The sequence below is a fragment of the Ostrinia nubilalis genome, chromosome Z (genome assembly GCF_963855985.1).
Source record: "Ostrinia nubilalis chromosome Z, ilOstNubi1.1, whole genome shotgun sequence".
NCBI classification, from domain to species: Eukaryota; Metazoa; Arthropoda; class Insecta; order Lepidoptera; family Crambidae; genus Ostrinia; species Ostrinia nubilalis.
This window is the reverse complement of record NC_087119.1, coordinates 19220676-19240479: the sequence shown is the minus strand read 5'-3', so window position 1 is coordinate 19240479 and position 19804 is coordinate 19220676. Positions and strand designations below refer to the sequence as shown.

At 36.5% G+C, this 19804-nt stretch overlaps 1 protein-coding gene across 1 annotated transcript in view; it reads right to left on the bottom strand.

Annotated features, from left to right (window-relative positions):
• The window catches only part of LOC135086787 (dipeptidase 1-like), a 229171-nt gene that overhangs the window by 30858 nt on the left and 178509 nt on the right, over positions 1-19804 (bottom strand). Inside the window, exons 7-9 of the mRNA XM_063981579.1 lie at positions 18535-18589; positions 15587-15763; positions 5762-5846 (exon numbers count right to left, since the gene is read on the bottom strand). Of these exons, the coding sequence (XP_063837649.1) occupies positions 5762-5846; positions 15587-15763; positions 18535-18589 (317 nt within the window). The remainder of the gene's footprint in view (positions 1-5761; positions 5847-15586; positions 15764-18534; positions 18590-19804) is intronic.

The following is a 19804-nucleotide window of genomic DNA, read 5'->3' as shown; positions in this document are numbered from 1 at the left end:
AACTGAAATAAATAGAAAACGTGGTATAGTTATTGGCCGGTATAATTTTAAAGTTATTTTGTTCCAAAACAAAGTAACTTAATCTATCTACATAAGCTACCATTTATCTCTTTACAAAAAAACAGTAAAATTACTATAACAAGCAAAAACAATTAAATTACGAACAATATTCATAATTATATTTACCTTAAAATTTTGACAAGCATGCGGCTACTCGGACGACTCGTTGTCGAAAGAAAGCTTCTGCTGTTTAGAGTGCCATCTGTTCTTACTCTGACATACTACATTGGACAGCGTATTGCTCAGAGAAAGTATTTGTGTCTCTTTTCCACTCTTACGGCCGAATACTGAAACACTACTCAAATCTGTCACTCAGCTGACGGGCTCCTAAATTTAAGTATCCTTCAATTTTAAATGGTATTCTCAAACGCCACTCAACGGATTTGAAGCCGTGATCAGCTAAGCAGCTCTCAAATGTTTACCTACTGGCAACATTTACCAAAAAAAGTATGTTTTCATTTACACAAATGATAACTTTACGTTTTTTATCCATTACACGCAGCATCGTTTGTTTATGTATTGTCTTTTATGGAAATATACTCAATCAACTTAACATAGAACAGTTTATTTTTAGTTTCTATTATATATAAATCTCGTTTTGTCATATAAAAAAATTAATGCTTGCATTTTTATTTAATTAAAAAAAAAATTTTAAAGGTGATACTTTTTATTGTTGAAATCTATTAAGTGGCGATCGTGGACCGAAACGTAACCACAATTGACATTTATCATTGTTGACAGAGCATCAAATTGACAAATCAACAACTCTTGGAAATGCTGCTATGCGATGTCCCCTTATTCCTCAGAAATAGGCATGTTTATGTATTGCGGTTTCATAGCAGCTATTTTGGTTGTTACTTCGTGCACTATACGATGCACAGTTGGTTGTTAGATGTGGAAGATATCACCTAGTACACGTTCATAACTTCCCGTTGCGTAGAACAGTAGGGTTATAATAAGTATTTGGTCCACTGGTTGTATGGCGTTTGGTGCGGGGTTTCAAAGAGCTTCCAAATTATGAATCCAGACACAACACCGTTTCTTTAGAGATGCGGAACCTCGCTCGGAATTGCATGTCATTATAATAATATTTTTCAATAGCGTTCAGCATTATTGCGTTCCTGCGATTAGATCTAGGTATTTCCTCGAGCCTCGAAAGAAATGATAACGATGACACACATTATTTACCACTATTTAGGTCGATTTAGGTATAAGAATAGGATTTAAGATACCGCGCGAGCACTCTCAAATTTAACAGCTGCTTAAGACGATTTGACAGTTGTTTGAGTAATGCTTAGCGTTGAATGGCGTTTCAGTATGCGAAAATTCATTTAAGTGGCGTTTGAGTGCAACTTAATTTGAGAGGTGCTTAAAAATTGAGAACTGCTCAGATATTGTTTTGAGTATGCGAAATGTAAGTTTAGGAGCTGCTTAACTATTTGAGAAGCCGTCAAATATTTAAATGGCGTTTCAGTATTCGGCCGTTAATAACGTACATATGCTTGTTTATTTTTATTTTAGCCAAGGTGGCCAATAACTATGTACAGGCCAATTACTATAGCAATCACCCATAGTATAGTATAGTTTCTAAAGTTATTTGGGTGTTTGCATCAGCTAGTCATTATCCCATGTTGATGGAAGGTACAACTCCTTAACGCTTAGGAGTTGTAGGATAATTCACGTCATGCTCCCCGGCGGAACTACTTTTGATTTAACTAGTCTAGTGTGTTTCTAAAATAAATCTTTGAAATGTCTATAAAATTCCAGTCCTATTTTAAAAAAAATATGTCACAGGTTTCGCCGTATTTTGTTATTGAAAGTGGTTGCGCTGCAGAGTATCCTTCCAGCGAAACCATCACGATATATCTATTACTATGCATAGTATAATCAAATTTATAGTATCAAATAATACTATAACAATTCTATATTGAATTAGGACCCCCAAATCCTCACTAGAATTTATATACGCGGAAAATGTGGTGCCACAAATTTTATCTTCAAAATAGTTGCTAAACGCCTAGAGTAAAGTTCTTAGCAACATTAGCATTAAACTAGGTAATGATAATGTTGCTAAGAACTTTAATCTAGGCAACTTTCAGAGGTAATCACTTTAAAATTAGGGATTATCTAAGCCTTCCGGAGTTGTACTTACCTTCCATCATCAGCTCCTCAACATGAGATGATGATTTACAGACTCAAATACTTGAGTAACATAAGAAAAAGTACAAAAAACAATAATTATAGTGCCTCGCTTTCGCACTTTCAGCCACCCTAAAAGCTGTCTGGCAAGGCGAAGGAACCATCAGAAGTGTCTGGCTGATGAGGAAACTTCATCAAATGATAGTTCAAATATTTTATGTAAATATCAGCTTTTATAGTATGACGTAAGTAGGACTACATTTTCATGAACTTTAAGGTGTCTGGCTAAGGGCTGCCACCATGGTAGGTGTCTGTCAATTAATGACGTCATTTCTAATAACATTTTGAAGGAAATATCAAAAAATCAGCCTTTATACTTTGACGTAATTAAGTTGGTATTTTACACACCTTTAGTACCGTCTGTCTGCCAAAGCCACCATGACCCAAACTTCATGTTTGGCCATGGTTCTTAGCTATGTTGGGAGCATGCGCTGACAAACTTTCAGCCTTTATAAAATAACGTAGGTCTGGCGTTCACTAGCTCTTAGTCTATAATAGCAACATTTCCAAGAGTTGTTGATTTGTCAATTTGATGCTCTGTCAACAATGATAAATGTCAATTGTGGTTACGTTTCGGTCCACGATCGCCACTTAATAGATTTCAGCAATAAAAAGTATCACCTTTAAAATTATTTTTTTAATTAAATAAAAATGCAAGCATTATTTTTTTTATATGATAAAACGAGATTTATATATAATAGAAACTAAAAATAAACTGTTCTATGTTAAGTTGATTGAGTATAATTTTCCATAAAAGACAATACATAACCAAACGATGCTGCGTGTAATGGATAAAAAACGTAAAGTTATCATATAAGTATAAGTTATAATGAAAACATACTTTTTTTGGTAAATGTTGCCATTATGTAAACATTTGAGAGCTGCTTAGCTGATCACGGCTTCAAATCCGTTGAGTGGCGTTTGAGAATACCATTTAAAATTGAAGGATACTTAAATTTAGGAGCCCGTCAGCTGAGTGACAGATTTGAGTAGTGTTTCAGTATTCGGCCGATAATAAAATGATATTTACATTAATTTATAAAACTACGAGCACGTGTGAAAGCCAAAATGTGAATCAATTTAGTGGCTGTAGAATTAATGTTAACTTATCCAACAACATACGTCGATGAAATTATTTTCATTTGGTGGTATAGCCTGACCAGGAACATAAAAACCCTCGCCATGTTGCGGAAAACTAATGGTACTAATTTCTTTTAATGGCAACAGTAACTGAAAACTTCATTGACATGTCACCTTGCATGTCAGTCTATTGTTGTCAAAGTGTAAACAAACTTTATTTTAAATGTGTGCAATTGATTTTGTGAATTAAATTGCTAAAATATTTTTATAGTCGTGAAAGAAAAGTGGTTCACGATGTGTTAATGTATTTGTCGAAGATAAATACTAAGGGTTCGGACAATATTTTCATTGAATAATGTTTCCGACAAAGGTTGTCAAATTGACTGACATGTTTATCGTATAGTACAGTCCACTATGAAAATTAGCTGTAGTCTGTTTCAACTACCTATTTTAAAGTTTTTTGTCACTTTCTAAGTTTTGAATTTTATGGAATTGGGAAAGAAGTACCGAGTTTGAAGCGTTCATGAGCAGACATTGCAGTTGAATATTCAAGTTCTGAATTTGATTATTGATGAATAATAAAATAAATCGTACTAGCTCGATTGATGGTTTCATTTAATTTATTTAAACCAGGTTACCTTTAATAATATTTTTCGTTCATTTATGAAAATATCAAATTAGCCCGTAATCCTGAATCCTGATACATAAATTTAGCCTATTAATTTAACACATGTACGACTGTACTCAGTGTTGCACTATCAAATGCAATTGAAGCGCCTCTATGCCAGGGTTTTTATGTTCCTGGTCAGGCTATAATCAAATTAATTGCGCTATAAACGTCATAACGAACAAACAACACTACTACAATAGAATAAAGTGTAGACGACGTAATACCAAAGTTTATTAATATTTTTTGCTAAAATAGCATTTATTGCGGCCGGATATTCACTGTTGAGTTTTTATAATTCTGCGTGTATGTTAATTTAATTAAAATAGAGTATATTAAGCACAATGATCATCTTTCAAACAATAAGGAAATGCCGAAGTAATGGAAACTATTTGAACTACTAGACCAAACCAATTTAAAAAACACAGAATACAAATTCTATTGAAAGGGTGCCCGAATTAAGACTAGTCGAGCGAGCGACTAAGGTGAGAATCGCTATTAAAGTTGTCTAGCGGAAATCTGCTAGCTTTTGGCGCTTGGAAAGGAAGAGGATTGAGATTTTTGTGAGCCTTTTCATGAATGTAACAACATGGCCTGATATGTAAAAGATTTCACAATAAAAAGCTCTTTGCAATTCAACCTAGGTACGCAACCTATTCCTGATATTGAGTTAGGTCATGCAATAATGTATGGTTTCGTACTCCCATACGTTGTAATATCCGAATAGAATCCATGGATACTGGATCCAATCGGGTTTCCTATCATGGAAATCCGTCTTTGTACGCACTATCATGCGACTGTTCCGTTCGGAACAATAGTCGTTGTGGCCGGTGGGGTACAAATGTGCAATGTGGTACAATCGGTCACCGATTCCAGCCGAGCCCGGTTAACTTTGCGGGCAAATGATTTAACGATACCTTTTGTTGGCCCATTGATTTTGCATTATTGTCCTTAGATATTTAATCCTAACTGAAAGGATGTTTATAACTCTTTCATGCAAAAGCTGCTGAAAGTATGAAAGCTAGTATTTTATTAGTGTTAGTAAACATTCAAATAAATGATGCTGCATTTGGATAGTCTAAAGATTACATGATGCAGATTCAGTTTCATTTTCTATTAGCACCAAAGGAGCATTTTGTATATGAATTTGCCTTTTGAAACAAAAACACCGCGACAGCGAGGATATTCTCTTAAAATGAAGGATGACATTGCAAAGTAGGAGATAAATCTAATTACATCTCGCATTTCCGCGACAGCGTTAAGGCATCTAGATATTTTAAGAAAACAAGATGAATGTAATCACGCTTTACGGCTGCTTTTCCTGTAGAGAAGTGCGAGGTAATGGGGCGGAGTGCCAGCTGTGACAGCTGACGCTGTGTGCTTCGTGTAGTCAAAAGCTTGCTTGAGAAACGAATAGGGACTTATCTTACTCATAACTCTCGATTGCTTTGAAGTTCAAAAGAGTTTAAAAGAATCGTTTATCTACCTACCTTTTATTTCTAGCTTTGTATCTCGCCCAGCTCTCATGAACACACAACCTTAACCGACCTATTGACTGTAATTTTATCACGATTGTTTGAAATCATACGCTTCAGTGGTTCTACCGCTTGGTTTTCATACGCTTCAGTACTTAGGTACTTTTGTAAAGTTATAGTAGTAGCAGTATGTAGTATCGTAGATGTAAAGCTTTCACTAGTTAACTAAAGTTATCCTGCGATTTACTTAATTTAGGTAGTAAATTGAATAATGACTTACCAGCCACATCAGAAAGAGTCGCGTTTGGAGCACACTTGACGAAGTCCGGGAAGAAGTTGATCATGATGATGCCACCATTCTCCTTCTGCAAATAAATTATTGTTATTGTTAACGCCATCTATCGGCGCATCAGCGCACATAATACGTCTGAAGTTGTATACGAGCAAGGAGCCTGGAGGGGAGCGCGGGGGGGGCCCGCGTCAACTTCACTCGATTACCAGCAAGAAAACACGTACGAACAACGGTTGTAAATTAATCTGAAAAGTAATCGAAATACACGAATTATTTCTTCAATCAGCGTTATTAATTCAAATAAACGTCGAAACATTGGTCCTACGAGTCGGACGGAGCCTTGGACTCAAGATATTGCACGGAAGTCGTTGCCCGGCGCGTATCCTGAAACTGAAGCCAAAGACGAGGAACCAGGCCAAGACACATCAATCGGATCAACGGTCAGGTGTTATCCTTCCTTTTCACGTCCCATCCTAATCGATTAGTGCTGAAACAGTGTTATTTTTCAAAATTCCAGCCGTTTGTGGTGTTCGTGACAACTGCAACGTCACAGCCTACTGTGCGCCGTAAGCGAATAAGGTGATCCTGCAAAAAACCGTACGTACTCTTTGCTTTCTAATTTCTTCCCATAATGAGCGATGAGGAATATGTTTCTGCAAATTCTAAGCTTAGAATTCCTAAAACATCTTCTAGGGAGGGTAGTCGGTCAGCCTCCAAAGAACGTTCTACTTCTTTAAAAACATCCGTTACAGACCTAAAAAGGCAAAGAGGAGTACTCAAAGCTCGATTAACGTCATTCGATAAATATATTTCAAAATTACAAAATATCGATTTGACAAAGCCTCAATTAATTGAATTAAAATTAAGAATTTCTCAATTGGAGTCTGTATTTGATGAATTTAATACATTACAAAGTAAAATAGAGGAAATCTCTGATGAAAATGATCTTGTAAGTCTTATTGAATATCGAGAAAGTTTTGAGGAACAGTATTACGGGTGTATTTCTCTTGCTAAATCGATTTGGGAAGACAATAGTGAGGATATTGTTACGAATAGCGGTAATTTATGCAAAAAAGGTCAGTCGATGCAAATTAAATTACCTGATATTAAATTACCCACCTTTGACGGTTCTTATGACAACTGGCTAGAATTCAAAAATTCCTATTGTACTATGATTCATTGCCGTACCGATTTAGATGCGATTCAAAAGTTCCATTATTTGCGGTCATCGCTTAGCGGTAGTGCACTTCAGGTCATAGGCGCATTGGAATTAACAGATGCAAATTATGTTCATGCGTGGGAACTATTAGTCAATAGATTCCAAAACGATCGTCTTTTGATACACAACCATGTAAAGTCGTTGTTTTCTTTGCCAAATATGAATAGGGAATCACCTTTACTTATTAGAAAACTAATTGACACTATTTTGCGTAATCTACGTGCCCTAGAATCATTAGGAGAACCCACCAAGTCATGGGACACTCTGATTATGTATTTAATCGTATGTAAACTCGATTCATCCACTGAACGTGAGTGGGAGAATCACAAGGGCGCGTTAATTACAAATAGTTCTAACCGTAAGTTGAAACTGGACGATTTGCTGACCTTTCTCAAGAACCGAGCTGATTTATTAGAAATGATAAACGTGAATAATAATAATAGCAATTCTAATAACAGCAACTTTAATAAATTCAATAATTGTAATAAACAGTCTCAAAATGTGAAATCTCCAGCAGTGCAAGCACATAGTTATAGTTATGTGGCTGCGAAATCGGAAAACAATAAATCAGCTAAACGTAATCGTGTTTGTGTATTATGTCGTGGGAATCACGCGTTATACATATGTAGTATGTTTTTAAATTTGTCTGTTGAGGATCGACATAGATTAGTCAATGATAACAACCTTTGTCCCAATTGTTTACGTCCAGGTCACTTGATTAAAGACTGTTTTTTCGGCCCTTGTCAGCAATGTAAACAAAAACATAACAGCTTACTACATAAAGATTCCCTCAACTGTGTTAATACGTCATCACATAATGCATCCAGTACGTCACAATTAAAATCAACTGTATTGCATTCATCATTGAATCAAACACAAAATACACCTCTGCCGGTGTTGACGCGACCAGTTCTATTATCTACAGCGCTAATCGAGGTACTGGACGATAATAATAAGCGACACACGGCACGAGCGCTCCTAGATAACGGGAGCCAACATTGTTTCGTCTCGGAAACATTTTGTAAACGAATTAAGTATACGAAGTTTTTACAGTCCACTGTTCGAATATCAGGTGTGGGACAATCGGTGTCACACTCTAATAAATTATGCGATTTGATTATTCACTCAAAGTTAAACGATTTTTCTACGAGCGTTCAATGTTTTGTTTTACCGCGTATCACGTCATTCTTACCGCCCGTGAGTATCGATGTTGAGACTATACGAATTCCAAACAACATCGAGCTCGCTGATCCTACTTATTATCTACCTTCGGAAGTCGATTTATTAATAGGTGCGGACTTATTTTGGGAAATTTTAAACGATAATAAAATACGATTAAAAAGTGGTCCGTACCTTCAAGATACGAAATTGGGCTGGTTGATTTCCGGGCCAATTTATACGAATAAAATGCGTTGTAAACAAAACATTCAATGCAATTTTACACAAACTATCGATTTACAATTACGTCAATTTTGGGAATTGGAGGATAGTGGCCCTCGCGAAAATATACTTACCTGTGATGAACGTAAATGCGAGGAAATATTTAAAAATACGACAAAACGGGAAATAGATGGTAGGTTTTCAGTTCGTATACCTCTAAAGGAGTCAGCTGATTTGTTGGGTGACTCATATTCGGTTGCCTATAAACGATTTCTCTCGTTAGAACGGAAGTTAGAACGTATGCCTCAATATAAACGTATGTATGTGGATTTTATACGAGAATATAGGGATTTAGGTCACATGACAAAAATAAACGAGTACAGTGATCCACACTATTTTTTACCGCATCACGGCGTATTTCGCGAGAGTAGTACTACTACTAAATTAAGGGTAGTATTTGACGCCAGCTGCGCCACTACCTCTGATAAATCCTTAAACGATTTACAGTTTATCGGACCTAGGCTTCAAAACGATATTTTCTCGATTTTATTACGCTTTAGGCAATATTATTGGGTAGCAAGCGCGGACGTCGAGAAGATGTTTCGACAGACGCTCATTCATGAAGACCAGCGTAATTTACAGCTTATACTTTGGAGAGAAAGCCCTTCGGATCCGATAGACGTGTATAGGTTAAATACCGTGACGTATGGCACTGCGTCAGCGCCGTACCTTAGTATGCGATGCCTACAACAGGTAGCACAGGAATGCGACGATGAAAAAATATCGCGCATTATCAAAGAGGACTTTTACGTTGATGATCTAATTACAGGATGCGATGATCCTGCTGAATTAATAAATATTTGCGAAAAAATATCACAAATTTTAAGGCAATATTGCTATCCATTACGTAAATGGACATTTAACTGTGACGTAACCTCGACAAACTCGTCAAAAGAGTTGGCAATAGGCGAGCATACACAAACAAAAACACTCGGTTTAGGATGGCATAATAAAAATGACCTGCTTCATTTTACGTCCGAGTTAGGTAAGAACTGCGATAACACTCAATTAACTAAACGAAAGATGTTGTCAATCATTTCTCAAATTTATGACCCTTTAGGTCTCCTAGGCCCTGTTGTCATAATTTCTAAGATCATTTTACAAAAGCTGTGGCTATGTAAAATCGACTGGGATGACCTAGTACCGAGTGACGTCACAGAAAAATTCCATAAATTCATAGATTCGATTCAAAAACATTTACACGACATTAAAATTCCACGATGTGTTAGGGCAGCTCACACTCATCGTACGGAACTACATATTTTTTCAGACGCATCACAAGATGCATACGGCGCTTGTGCATATATTCGTACAATAGATGAGAATTCAGTAGTCTCGCTTAATCTACTATGTGCAAAAAGTAAGGTTGCTCCCTTGAAAACGATCAGTATCCCAAAATTAGAACTTTGTGGTGCTTTAATTGGTGCGAGATTGTACAAAAAGATTGTTGAGTCACTTAGATTAAAATTCGATTCTGTTTGCTTTTGGACGGACTCAACAATCGTGATGGGGTGGTTACGTATGTCCCCACATTTATTAAAAACTTTTGTACAAAATCGAATAACAGAGGTAAACGAGTTGACAGGCGATTCACTGTGGTTGCATATAGACGGCGATAAAAACCCAGCCGATCTAGTGTCAAGGGGCCTTTACATCGATGCACTAAAGAACAATAACCTGTGGTGGCACGGGCCTACCTTTTTACATTGTGCAGACTGGTCAAGGGATACTCAAGCGATACCTATCCGTGAAGATCTACCAGAGTTAAAACTTAAAATAGTTAGTGCAGTTTGTACAAATGCAGATAGCTTATTCGACTTCAAAAGGTTTTCACAGTTTAATAGATTGAAGCGGACTGGAGCGTACCTACTGAGGTTTATTCACAATACACGCAATAAGCAGGCGCGACGCACCGGTCCCTTATCAGTCGCCGAGTTACACGATGCAGAAATTGTTGTGACACGCTGCGCGCAAGCCCAGATGTTTCCGACTGTATACAACAACTTATTAAACGAAATACCACTAACAAAATGTAAAGAAGCGAATGGTATTTTAAGTTTAAATGTATTTCTTGACGATAATAAATTAATTCGTGTGGGAGGTAGGTTATGCGATTCGTCCAGGTTTAATTATGATAAACGGCATCCTGCATTGTTGTGTAGCAAACATCATTTTACCGGTCTTTTATTTAAATACTATCATAAACATTTATTACATGCTGGACCCCAGCACCTATTGTGCACTATACGCGAAAGTTGGTGGCCGCTTTCTGGTAGGAATCTCGCCAGAAAAATAGTGCATGAATGCGTAAGGTGTTCACGCCTGAAAGGAAAAACTTTAACTCCAATAATGGGTAATTTACCTAAAGAACGTTTAGAGGCAGGTTTTCCTTTTATGTACACTGGCGTAGATTACGCGGGACCAGTTTTCATATTGAACCGCAAGGGTCGGGGGTCAAAATTAATAAAGGCATACATTTGTTTATTTGTTTGTTTTACAACTAGATGCATTCATTTAGAATTAGTAAGTGGCTTATCCACTAATGATTATATTTTAGCGTTAAAGAGATTTATTTCAAGACGCGGAAAACCCGCAGAAATACACTCTGACAACGGAAAAAATTTCGTTGGAGCAGAAAAAGAGTTTCCATTATTAATTCAAGATAATATCGATAAAATTATAGATTTTACTGCCAACGATGGCATAAAATTTAAACATATTCCAGTATACGCTGCTCATTTTGGGGGACTTTGGGAGGCAGGAGTTCGATCATGCAAGCATCACCTTAGACGTATAGTAGGCAATGCTCACCTAACATATGAGGAATTTAGCACTGTTTTAGTACTAATTGAAGCCATCCTAAATTCCCGTCCTCTATCAGCTATGTCTACAGATCCTTCCGACCTCTTACCCTTAACTCCTGCCCACTTTCTCATCGGCCGACCGTTGACCGCTCCAGCCTGCGAAGACATCACCGAGGTGCCGAGCAGTCGCCTGGCACGCTACGACCGAGTCGAGCAACTACGGCAACATTTCTGGAGGCGCTGGTCGACAGAATACGTGGCAGAGCTTCAACTAAGAACAAAATGGAAAACGCAGAAGGACGACATAAAACTAGATAGTCTCGTCCTCATCAAAGATGATCATCAATCGCCTCTCAAGTGGTGCCTGGGGAGAATCATACGCGTCTTCCCTGGCAGAGACGGAGTTTCACGAGTCGCTGACATTCGCACCGCGACGGGGACAGTACAGCGGGCCTTTTCAAAGATCTGCCCACTACCACTGCCCACTGCAGCTGAATTGTCGACGCCTGCAATCTCGTCGACGCCTGCAATCTCGTCGACGTCAGCAATCTCGTCGACGCCTGCGATCTCGTCGAGGCCTGCGGTCTCGTGGACGCCTGCGGCATCATCGGGGAGCCCTTCGATGACACACGCATGAAGATTCGATCATCATCATTTTGGAAGCTTGGAGCTTCCAAGGCCGGCGGCATGTTAACGCCATCTATCGGCGCATCAGCGCACATAATACGTCTGAAGTTGTATACGAGCAAGGAGCCTGGAGGGGAGCGCGGGGGGGGCCCGCGTCAACTTCACTCGATTACCAGCAAGAAAACACGTACGAACAACGGTTGTAAATTAATCTGAAAAGTAATCGAAATACACGAATTATTTCTTCAATCAGCGTTATTAATTCAAATAAACGTCGAAACAGTTATATTCATGCCTTTTTCATAATATATAAAAATGGAAAAGGAAAGCAGAATATTAACATTTGCTGGTGGACGTAAACACTAAAAAAGGCTCGTACATTAAGCTCTGTACCAACTAATGGAGTTGTAAAAGGTATCTTTTTTTTTGCAAAAATGCTGGCTCAGACTGTATAAAATACTCAATATTTATTTTTAAAATGATACAGGGTTTTCGACTTTAAAGTGTAAGTAATTTTGTAATACAACATGCGATATATTTATTGTTATGCCTTGATGTATTACCAAGTAAAATACTTATTTAAAAATATTACAATAACTCATTTTCCCGCCAACAACGTTCTGTTCTTGCAAACAGATTGTCCATTCTGATTGCAATTTTATAGCGACAACAATTACCGGAAAATTCATTTGTGCATACAATTTGATTCTCCCATCAGCAGCAGGTTTATTTTCGTTTTACTATTCATTAGTAATTTTATGCTCCATGGGTAAATTTCCATTTAACATTAGCAGTTAAATGATAAAGTAATGGATTTTGTCACAATGATAAAAGAACATTGTTCATTATTAAGAAGGAACATGTAAATTAAAAATATTTTTCACTAAAACATTACATAGTTGGAAACTAAATAACAATTCTGTTTAACGATTCTGGCTAGCTGCTAATAAATTGGTTTCAGTTTTGTTCAGTCCAAAAATGAATAAAATTAAAACTTTTTTTGAATCGCAAATCAGTTTTAATAGAAAAGGTATCACAAATAAAAATATGTATAAGCAAGTTCTACTACATAATAAGTACCTCCTATTGATATAAAAAATCTATCTTGTAGTATCTTGTAGGCTTGTAACATAATAACACAATCTCGATAAAAATATAATGTCAACATCTCGCACATGATTATTAATTTTAATGGAGAGATATCGTGTTACATAAAATAAAAGGTACCAGGAGTTTTTGAAGTTGGCTAAAGTTACGTTGAATTTCACTGTAATATTTGTTCTGATACTGTGAAAAATATTACGACCCAAGATCGATGAAGTTTTATCTTATTTAATGCTGTTAAAGTTTCTGAATGCCTAAAACCAGAAAGTTTGTATAGTCAAGATTTATTTGTTAAAATAACTTTGTGATATGCATAAACGAGTACCACAAAACCGCGTTCTAGCTTTATTCAAATTGCTTTAACATTGTCAACTTCTGCACGACGACATAGTGACTAAGCTCGTTCCCCGATAACAGTCTTATTTCGTAAAACTTGGAACATTTTCTGTTCGCAAAAATTCAGCAGAATAATTTAAGGTGCCGCTTTAGAATTCCAGTACGTTAAAGGGAAAATATGCACCACTTTATAACGTGGAGAAAATTTTTCGAAAGTCGTCGCTGTAAGAAATTGTAAGAAGGAATTTTATTATTTTTCCCGGGACGTTGTTAGTCAGAATTAATTTTGAAATGGAGGGAGTAGAGGTGACGCAAATGCATTGAAAAGGCCTCCCGTGGATCAGCCTTTGAAGATTAGCGGCAGTATCGGTAAGTAATCACTTCACGGGAGTCACAATATCCCTTTACATCCAATTATGTTTATGGTGCAGCGTTGAAACTTACAAGAAGATAGCTAGTAAATGTAATTTTCTTTCGTTGCTTTTCGGTTCAGACCTTGAAAATATCAAATGTTATAATAACACAAATTATACTCATAGAAATTGTTGATATTCGAATCATATTTGATAGAGCTAAGAGCAGCGTGAAGATGTCAAGTGCGTACCCTACTACAAATTACAAGTATACGAACCAAGGTGATTCAGGATATCATGAAGCACGTTGCGCTTGTGGGGGCGAAGTCTATAGACCAACGAGGGGGCGTCTTTCCGTTCTATACATGGCCAGAACGCACCCATAGGAAACTGCTCGTGTATATTTTGGAATGTCCCTTTGTAAATCGGTCACAACAAACTATACACGAATTTTGCGTACTGATCGTGTATAGTTTGTATCGTGGATGGATTCCGTCTTCGCTCCAAACTATACTACACCACTTACAGTTGACTAGTGTGTTTAGTTGATTTGATTTAGTAAAATATGGAATTATTACTTTTATTAGATATTATGCTCGTGCTTTGTCCTCGAGATTAGAAATAAGAACTACCTATGTAGTATCACGTACGGTGATGCCATTTTTAAATTAATTAATCTAGATTTATAACACTAATGTAAGTGGTTTCTGAAATTAAATTGATTAGGTAGATTTCAAATTAAATAACAATTATTTATTAGTGTAATCATAAATTCATTTAAAATGAGAGAGAGTGAATGAAGAAAGTTAAACGTGCGTTATTAACTAAAATTGTCGACCGTTTGGTGTAGTGGTTCGAAACGGATAACTGTTCCGGAGGTAGCGGGTTCGATTCCCGCACAGTACAAACATTAATTTGTGTGCATGAACATATTTGTTTGTATTGGACTGGGTGTCTTCTATGTATAATAAGTATGTATTTACAAAAAAAAGTATTTAAGTATGTTTATATCCGTTATCTAGTACCCATAGTACAAGCTTTGCTTAGTTTGGGACTAGAAGCGCAGTGTAAAATGTCCAGGGATATTTATTTTTATTTATAAGCTTTTATCTCAAGAACAAAATCATTTTGACATACATAATTCTTAATTTAAGAGTTATTGGAGAATTGATAAAATATCAGCCCCAAAACAAATATATTTTCTATGGCAGAATACAAACACCAAAAAACTCAGTTATGAATTAATATGTAATAGAAAGAGAGGTAAATAAGTCAAAATGACGAGCATGCAACTACTCGCGTATATATTGTAATCGCGAACTTATTACAATACATACATGATTAGTCCGTATGCGTACTGACGATGTATATTTTGGAGGAAGATAATTGACCTAAGTCACTACAAAGTATACGCGAGCAGTACGCAGCGTATGCGTACTGGTCGTGTATAGTTTGGAGGAGCTTAGTAAACAAAGTCATATCCAAACTATACTCGATTAGTTTCACACCCTTGCGTTCTGGCTATGTATAGAACGGAAAGACGCAACGAGGGGACCAACTTGTCGGACATCACTATGGAATACGGATACTTACCAGAGACTGGATGATGTCATCAGGCATATTGCGCTTTTGGACTCGGGGGCTGTAGACCGATTAGTGGCTGAAGATGACCGGAGCCCGTGACACCCTGATGGCAGCTCGGGTGCTGCTCTCTCCCACGTGAGACAGCTCTACCAGCATACCCAGCCGGTTTATCTCCTTTTCTGACGTTATGACGGGTTAACCAGAGACTGGATGATGTCGTTAGGCACTTTCCGCTTGTGAGCACAGAGGTTGCATACCGACGAGTGGCTGAAGATATAAAGTGGGAGCTTCTCATACTATAGTTACTGCCATTGGTAGCTAGGACTAATAATTGCGGGGTACTAACCAGAGATTGTATGATGTCATCAGGTACATTGCGCTTGTGGGCGCAGAGGCTGTAGACCGACGAGTGGCTGAAGATGACCGGAGCCCGTGACACCCTGATGGCAGCTCGGGTGCTGTTCTCTCCCACGTGGGACAGGTCTACCAGCATGCCCAGCCGGTTCATCTCCTTGATCACTTTCTGTTGGCAATGCACCGGTGAAATACATGTTTTAACAGGTTTATGGAAATACACATAGAAGCACTAGCAAGACACATTTATGAACTCCGATTCAATAGATTTTGGAAATTTTGCACATAAGATCAGGTAAAAATCTCGCAAAGAGAATTTAATTCAGTTATTTTCGTACGTCAACCATATTGGTTAATTCACTTCACTGCATATAAGATTATTCCATATCTTTCTTTTATCAATCTTTAGATTTATTTGCAACATTACCAATTTCTGTTCGAATATAAAACTAGAAGGGATATACTTTTAGTATACTGTTGACTGTCTTAAATCCATTTAGATATTGATTTATCGTGAAATCGCCCAGCAATATTCTAGTCTAGAATCTCAAGCACCAAATATACTATTCCTGGCATGAATATCTAATATCACCTATGTGACAATGGCCTGATTGTTTGCTAAACCAACCGAAACAGCCACAATTCTGTAGAATACTTGTCTATGGCACAATTAGGAGATTCCAAACATAGACTCGATTCCTTTGATATATTGAAACCGGCGGTGTCGATAATTAAATATACATAGAATTAAATATTAATTGTTGTTAGAGAATTTATGTCATAAAAGAGTTAACGCTTAAAAATATCATTTGGTCTCGTCAAAATGTTATGAACTTTTTGCATCGTACTCGTAATACAAGTGTTGACTAGTTACAAACAGAATTTATAAAATTAAATTAATTATCCTGTGTGCACAAAACTGCCGTGTAGCCGTTTTAAAAGTTGATTTAAAACGCAGTTTTAAAAACTGTTTTTACTAAAGAACAAATAGCATGTAATAATATGAGTTATAATAATGTAGTTGAAGCGAGTACACCGTCCTAAGGCTAACTATCTTTGGATTGCACCAAATTTAATTTGCCGAGAACTACGAGTGGATTAAATTTCTTGTTCAGTACAAGATCGTTTCCTAAACAATTTTCATATCATTCGAGCTGAATTTGCCGATGTGATTGACTATGTACCTATGTTACATTCAAATACCAATAGTAAGTACGTGAATATTTTAAATTTGAAATAAAGATGAGGATTTATTTGTGTTATTCTGTAGTTGAAAGGAAGAAAAAAGCGCCAAGAGTTATTTTACAAAAGGTACGCCGTTTTCGATTTTACTGTATGCTTTGTTTGTTATCTCGATTTGAGAAAAATACCTTATTATATTTTGTTTCGTTGACTGTCATTCCTATTTGGGTCGTTTGATTAGAACAGTTCCACAAAGAGGGAACTTAGTTAGCTCGTTTGCAGTCTAGCAAAACTATTTCAATAAATAGCGGGAACACTTTAGTTGCTAAGTAAAATTAAACACTATTATTTAATACAAAAGAAACGCACGGAATTTTTAACTAGCACCACATTGAATTCAATTAATTTGAAATTGCGTAAAAAGACAGTATTTTCCAGAAAAGATATATTTGCTGGCAAATACACGTTTTATTCATATTTGTCAGCGGATTTATTTAAGATTTAGGCGCGTATGATTAACTTATTCACTGCCCACAATATCGATTCAGAATATTCTAATTCTAAGGGAATAATTTACCTGTGGGAGACGTTTCCGAGAGCTAAAACCCAAGAGAGATTTACCGCCTTATGTGATATTCCATGAGAATAGCAATTTCATACTGCTCCGAGCGTGAGCCGTGACTTCGATTGTAAGTTATCTAAGATTCCAAGATATGTATTTCTCGGATAGTAATTCCTTGAATAATTTCCTAAGCCTAAATCTTGGATCCCCGAGGGTTAAATGTTGTAACGGGACAATTTACTAGTAGGAATTATAACCGAGCTCTTTGCACAATTAATTATTTTTCAAACCATTGCACACTGCTCTAAAATGCTCGCTGTAACGTTAACCTTTTGAAGTTTAATCAATTGGTTTTGCAAAGTTACTATTTTAATCACTTTGATTTTAAAACTATGCTTAGTTTTATTTACTTTCCAGTGTTAATTTTCAGAAATACGAGTATATTGCGACCTTTTGATTTTTCTGGATAAGAATACCAAAAGGCACGGTACGGACATTTATATTGACCAAAACCTTCATTCACATAATATAAGTAGGATACTTTCATCTGATTTCAATTCCATATTTTAGTCGTAAATTCATACCTTAAGTCGGGTTTAAACCTCGATTCATTCAACTTTGACGGTGGAGCGAAGATGTAATATCACGCTATAATGAGATTCAGCGTTATTGTCCAAGCATTCTACTTCAATAGTCCTTTGTGTCTCGGAAATGAAAAATATTTCGAGAAATTTCCAAACCCATTCAATTGCCAATTTTCTTTTATGACCTTAGAACATTTACATTTCTTTAATCTACTTCTTATCAACGTGATTATTCTGTTGTACTATCAAGAGTTTGGTTTTTTAAGATTGAGATTGAATCTAACTATGTACATATAACGGCTTGGAAAATATCCAGATAAGTTGCTGATTGTAAAGACGGCTCGCTAATCATATTGGAAAAACGTCCAGTTTCTCGTCAACAACCATCCTATTACGCCGGACCTCTGGAATCGTCCGTTTTAGCAACAAACATACTTACAGTTCTAAATTAATGGCATTGACGTTTCCTTTTCATCAATCTAAATGGATCTCAGGCGCAAAATAGAAATGAATCTTATTTCTAATTGGGTACTATACGAATTCGCTTGAAGCTTTTCGCGAGGCTTTAGGGGGTTCTTACTATGTTGTGATAAGGTCTTGAATCGCTCTTACCTCTCCGAATTCGGTGAGTCCGTTTGCGGCTGGAGGTTCGTTGGATGAATCAGCCCTAGGAACAAACGCAACAATACAAATAAATGGTGCGACAAAAGAAAATGGAAGAAAGACAAAACATGTGCACTCGCAGTCTTTTGTTCGCAGCTAGAGCGTTCGCGGAGACCGCCCAGTAGCCTGGGGTTCCGTACACAAACATTTATAAATAGCTACTCATATATTTTTTTTATCCCTACTGCTACTGAATTACCATGGCTTAAACTGGATATTTTAACAGTAAAAATGTAGGTGCAAAAGTTGGTAATAGCATTTATATTGTTTCAGATTTTTGCAGTGTTCGCCCCGACACCGGATTTTTAATTATATTTTAATTCGACCAGCAAATGAAAATTGTGTCATTTTTTTAACCTCACCAGTTCACCACCATTGTTTGCCGAAAATTATTTGTTTGACGTAATTCCGACATGTATTGTTCAGTCATTACTCGTATTAGTTTTGATTATATTAAATTTAAGAAAATTACCAAAGTACAGTAAAAAATAATCCTGACTATGTTACATCCTACTAATATTATAAAGGCAAAAGTTTGTAATAAATAAAGTTTATTTCAAAAAGTTTGCTAACGAATTGCTGATATTCACTCATAAGAGTTTAGAATGTAATTAAGACAAAAATAAAGAAGAGTTCCAAGTAGTGATTAGCTATTTAGTTAATAATTCATTGAGTATTGGTAGATTGTGATCAATTCTGTTAAAAAAATAGAACGAATAAATTATCGTCTATATGAATACTTAACATGTAATAAAACGTACCTATGTTTTAACGGCTACTACTTTTATTAAATGAATTCGTGCCGTGCGTCTAATATTTTAGGATTAATTAGGTTGTTGTACAATATGTAACGTGTTTTACACTTGACTCAGTTTTTTACATCCTGTATTTAATGCCTTAAAGCCAACGAAAACGTACTCATAGAGGTCGGGCGGGCTCCACGATAACTGATTCGATCAATACATTATAAATATTCAGCGATTTGGATTCCATCCCCAAATCTGAGGGTGGTTGAACGGTGGTTGTTAGAGCACGACTTTTAGATTGAATTTGATAAGTGTAATTGAAAAGCTTCGTCATCATCCATTGCTACTCGTATAGGATGAAAAATAAATTTTCTTTATATCCTTCTCGTGTACGGAAAAATTAGGTATACATCTATCATCTTCTATGGGTCTTAACGTTTTAGGGACGACGGATCAACGTGCCTTCTAAAGCA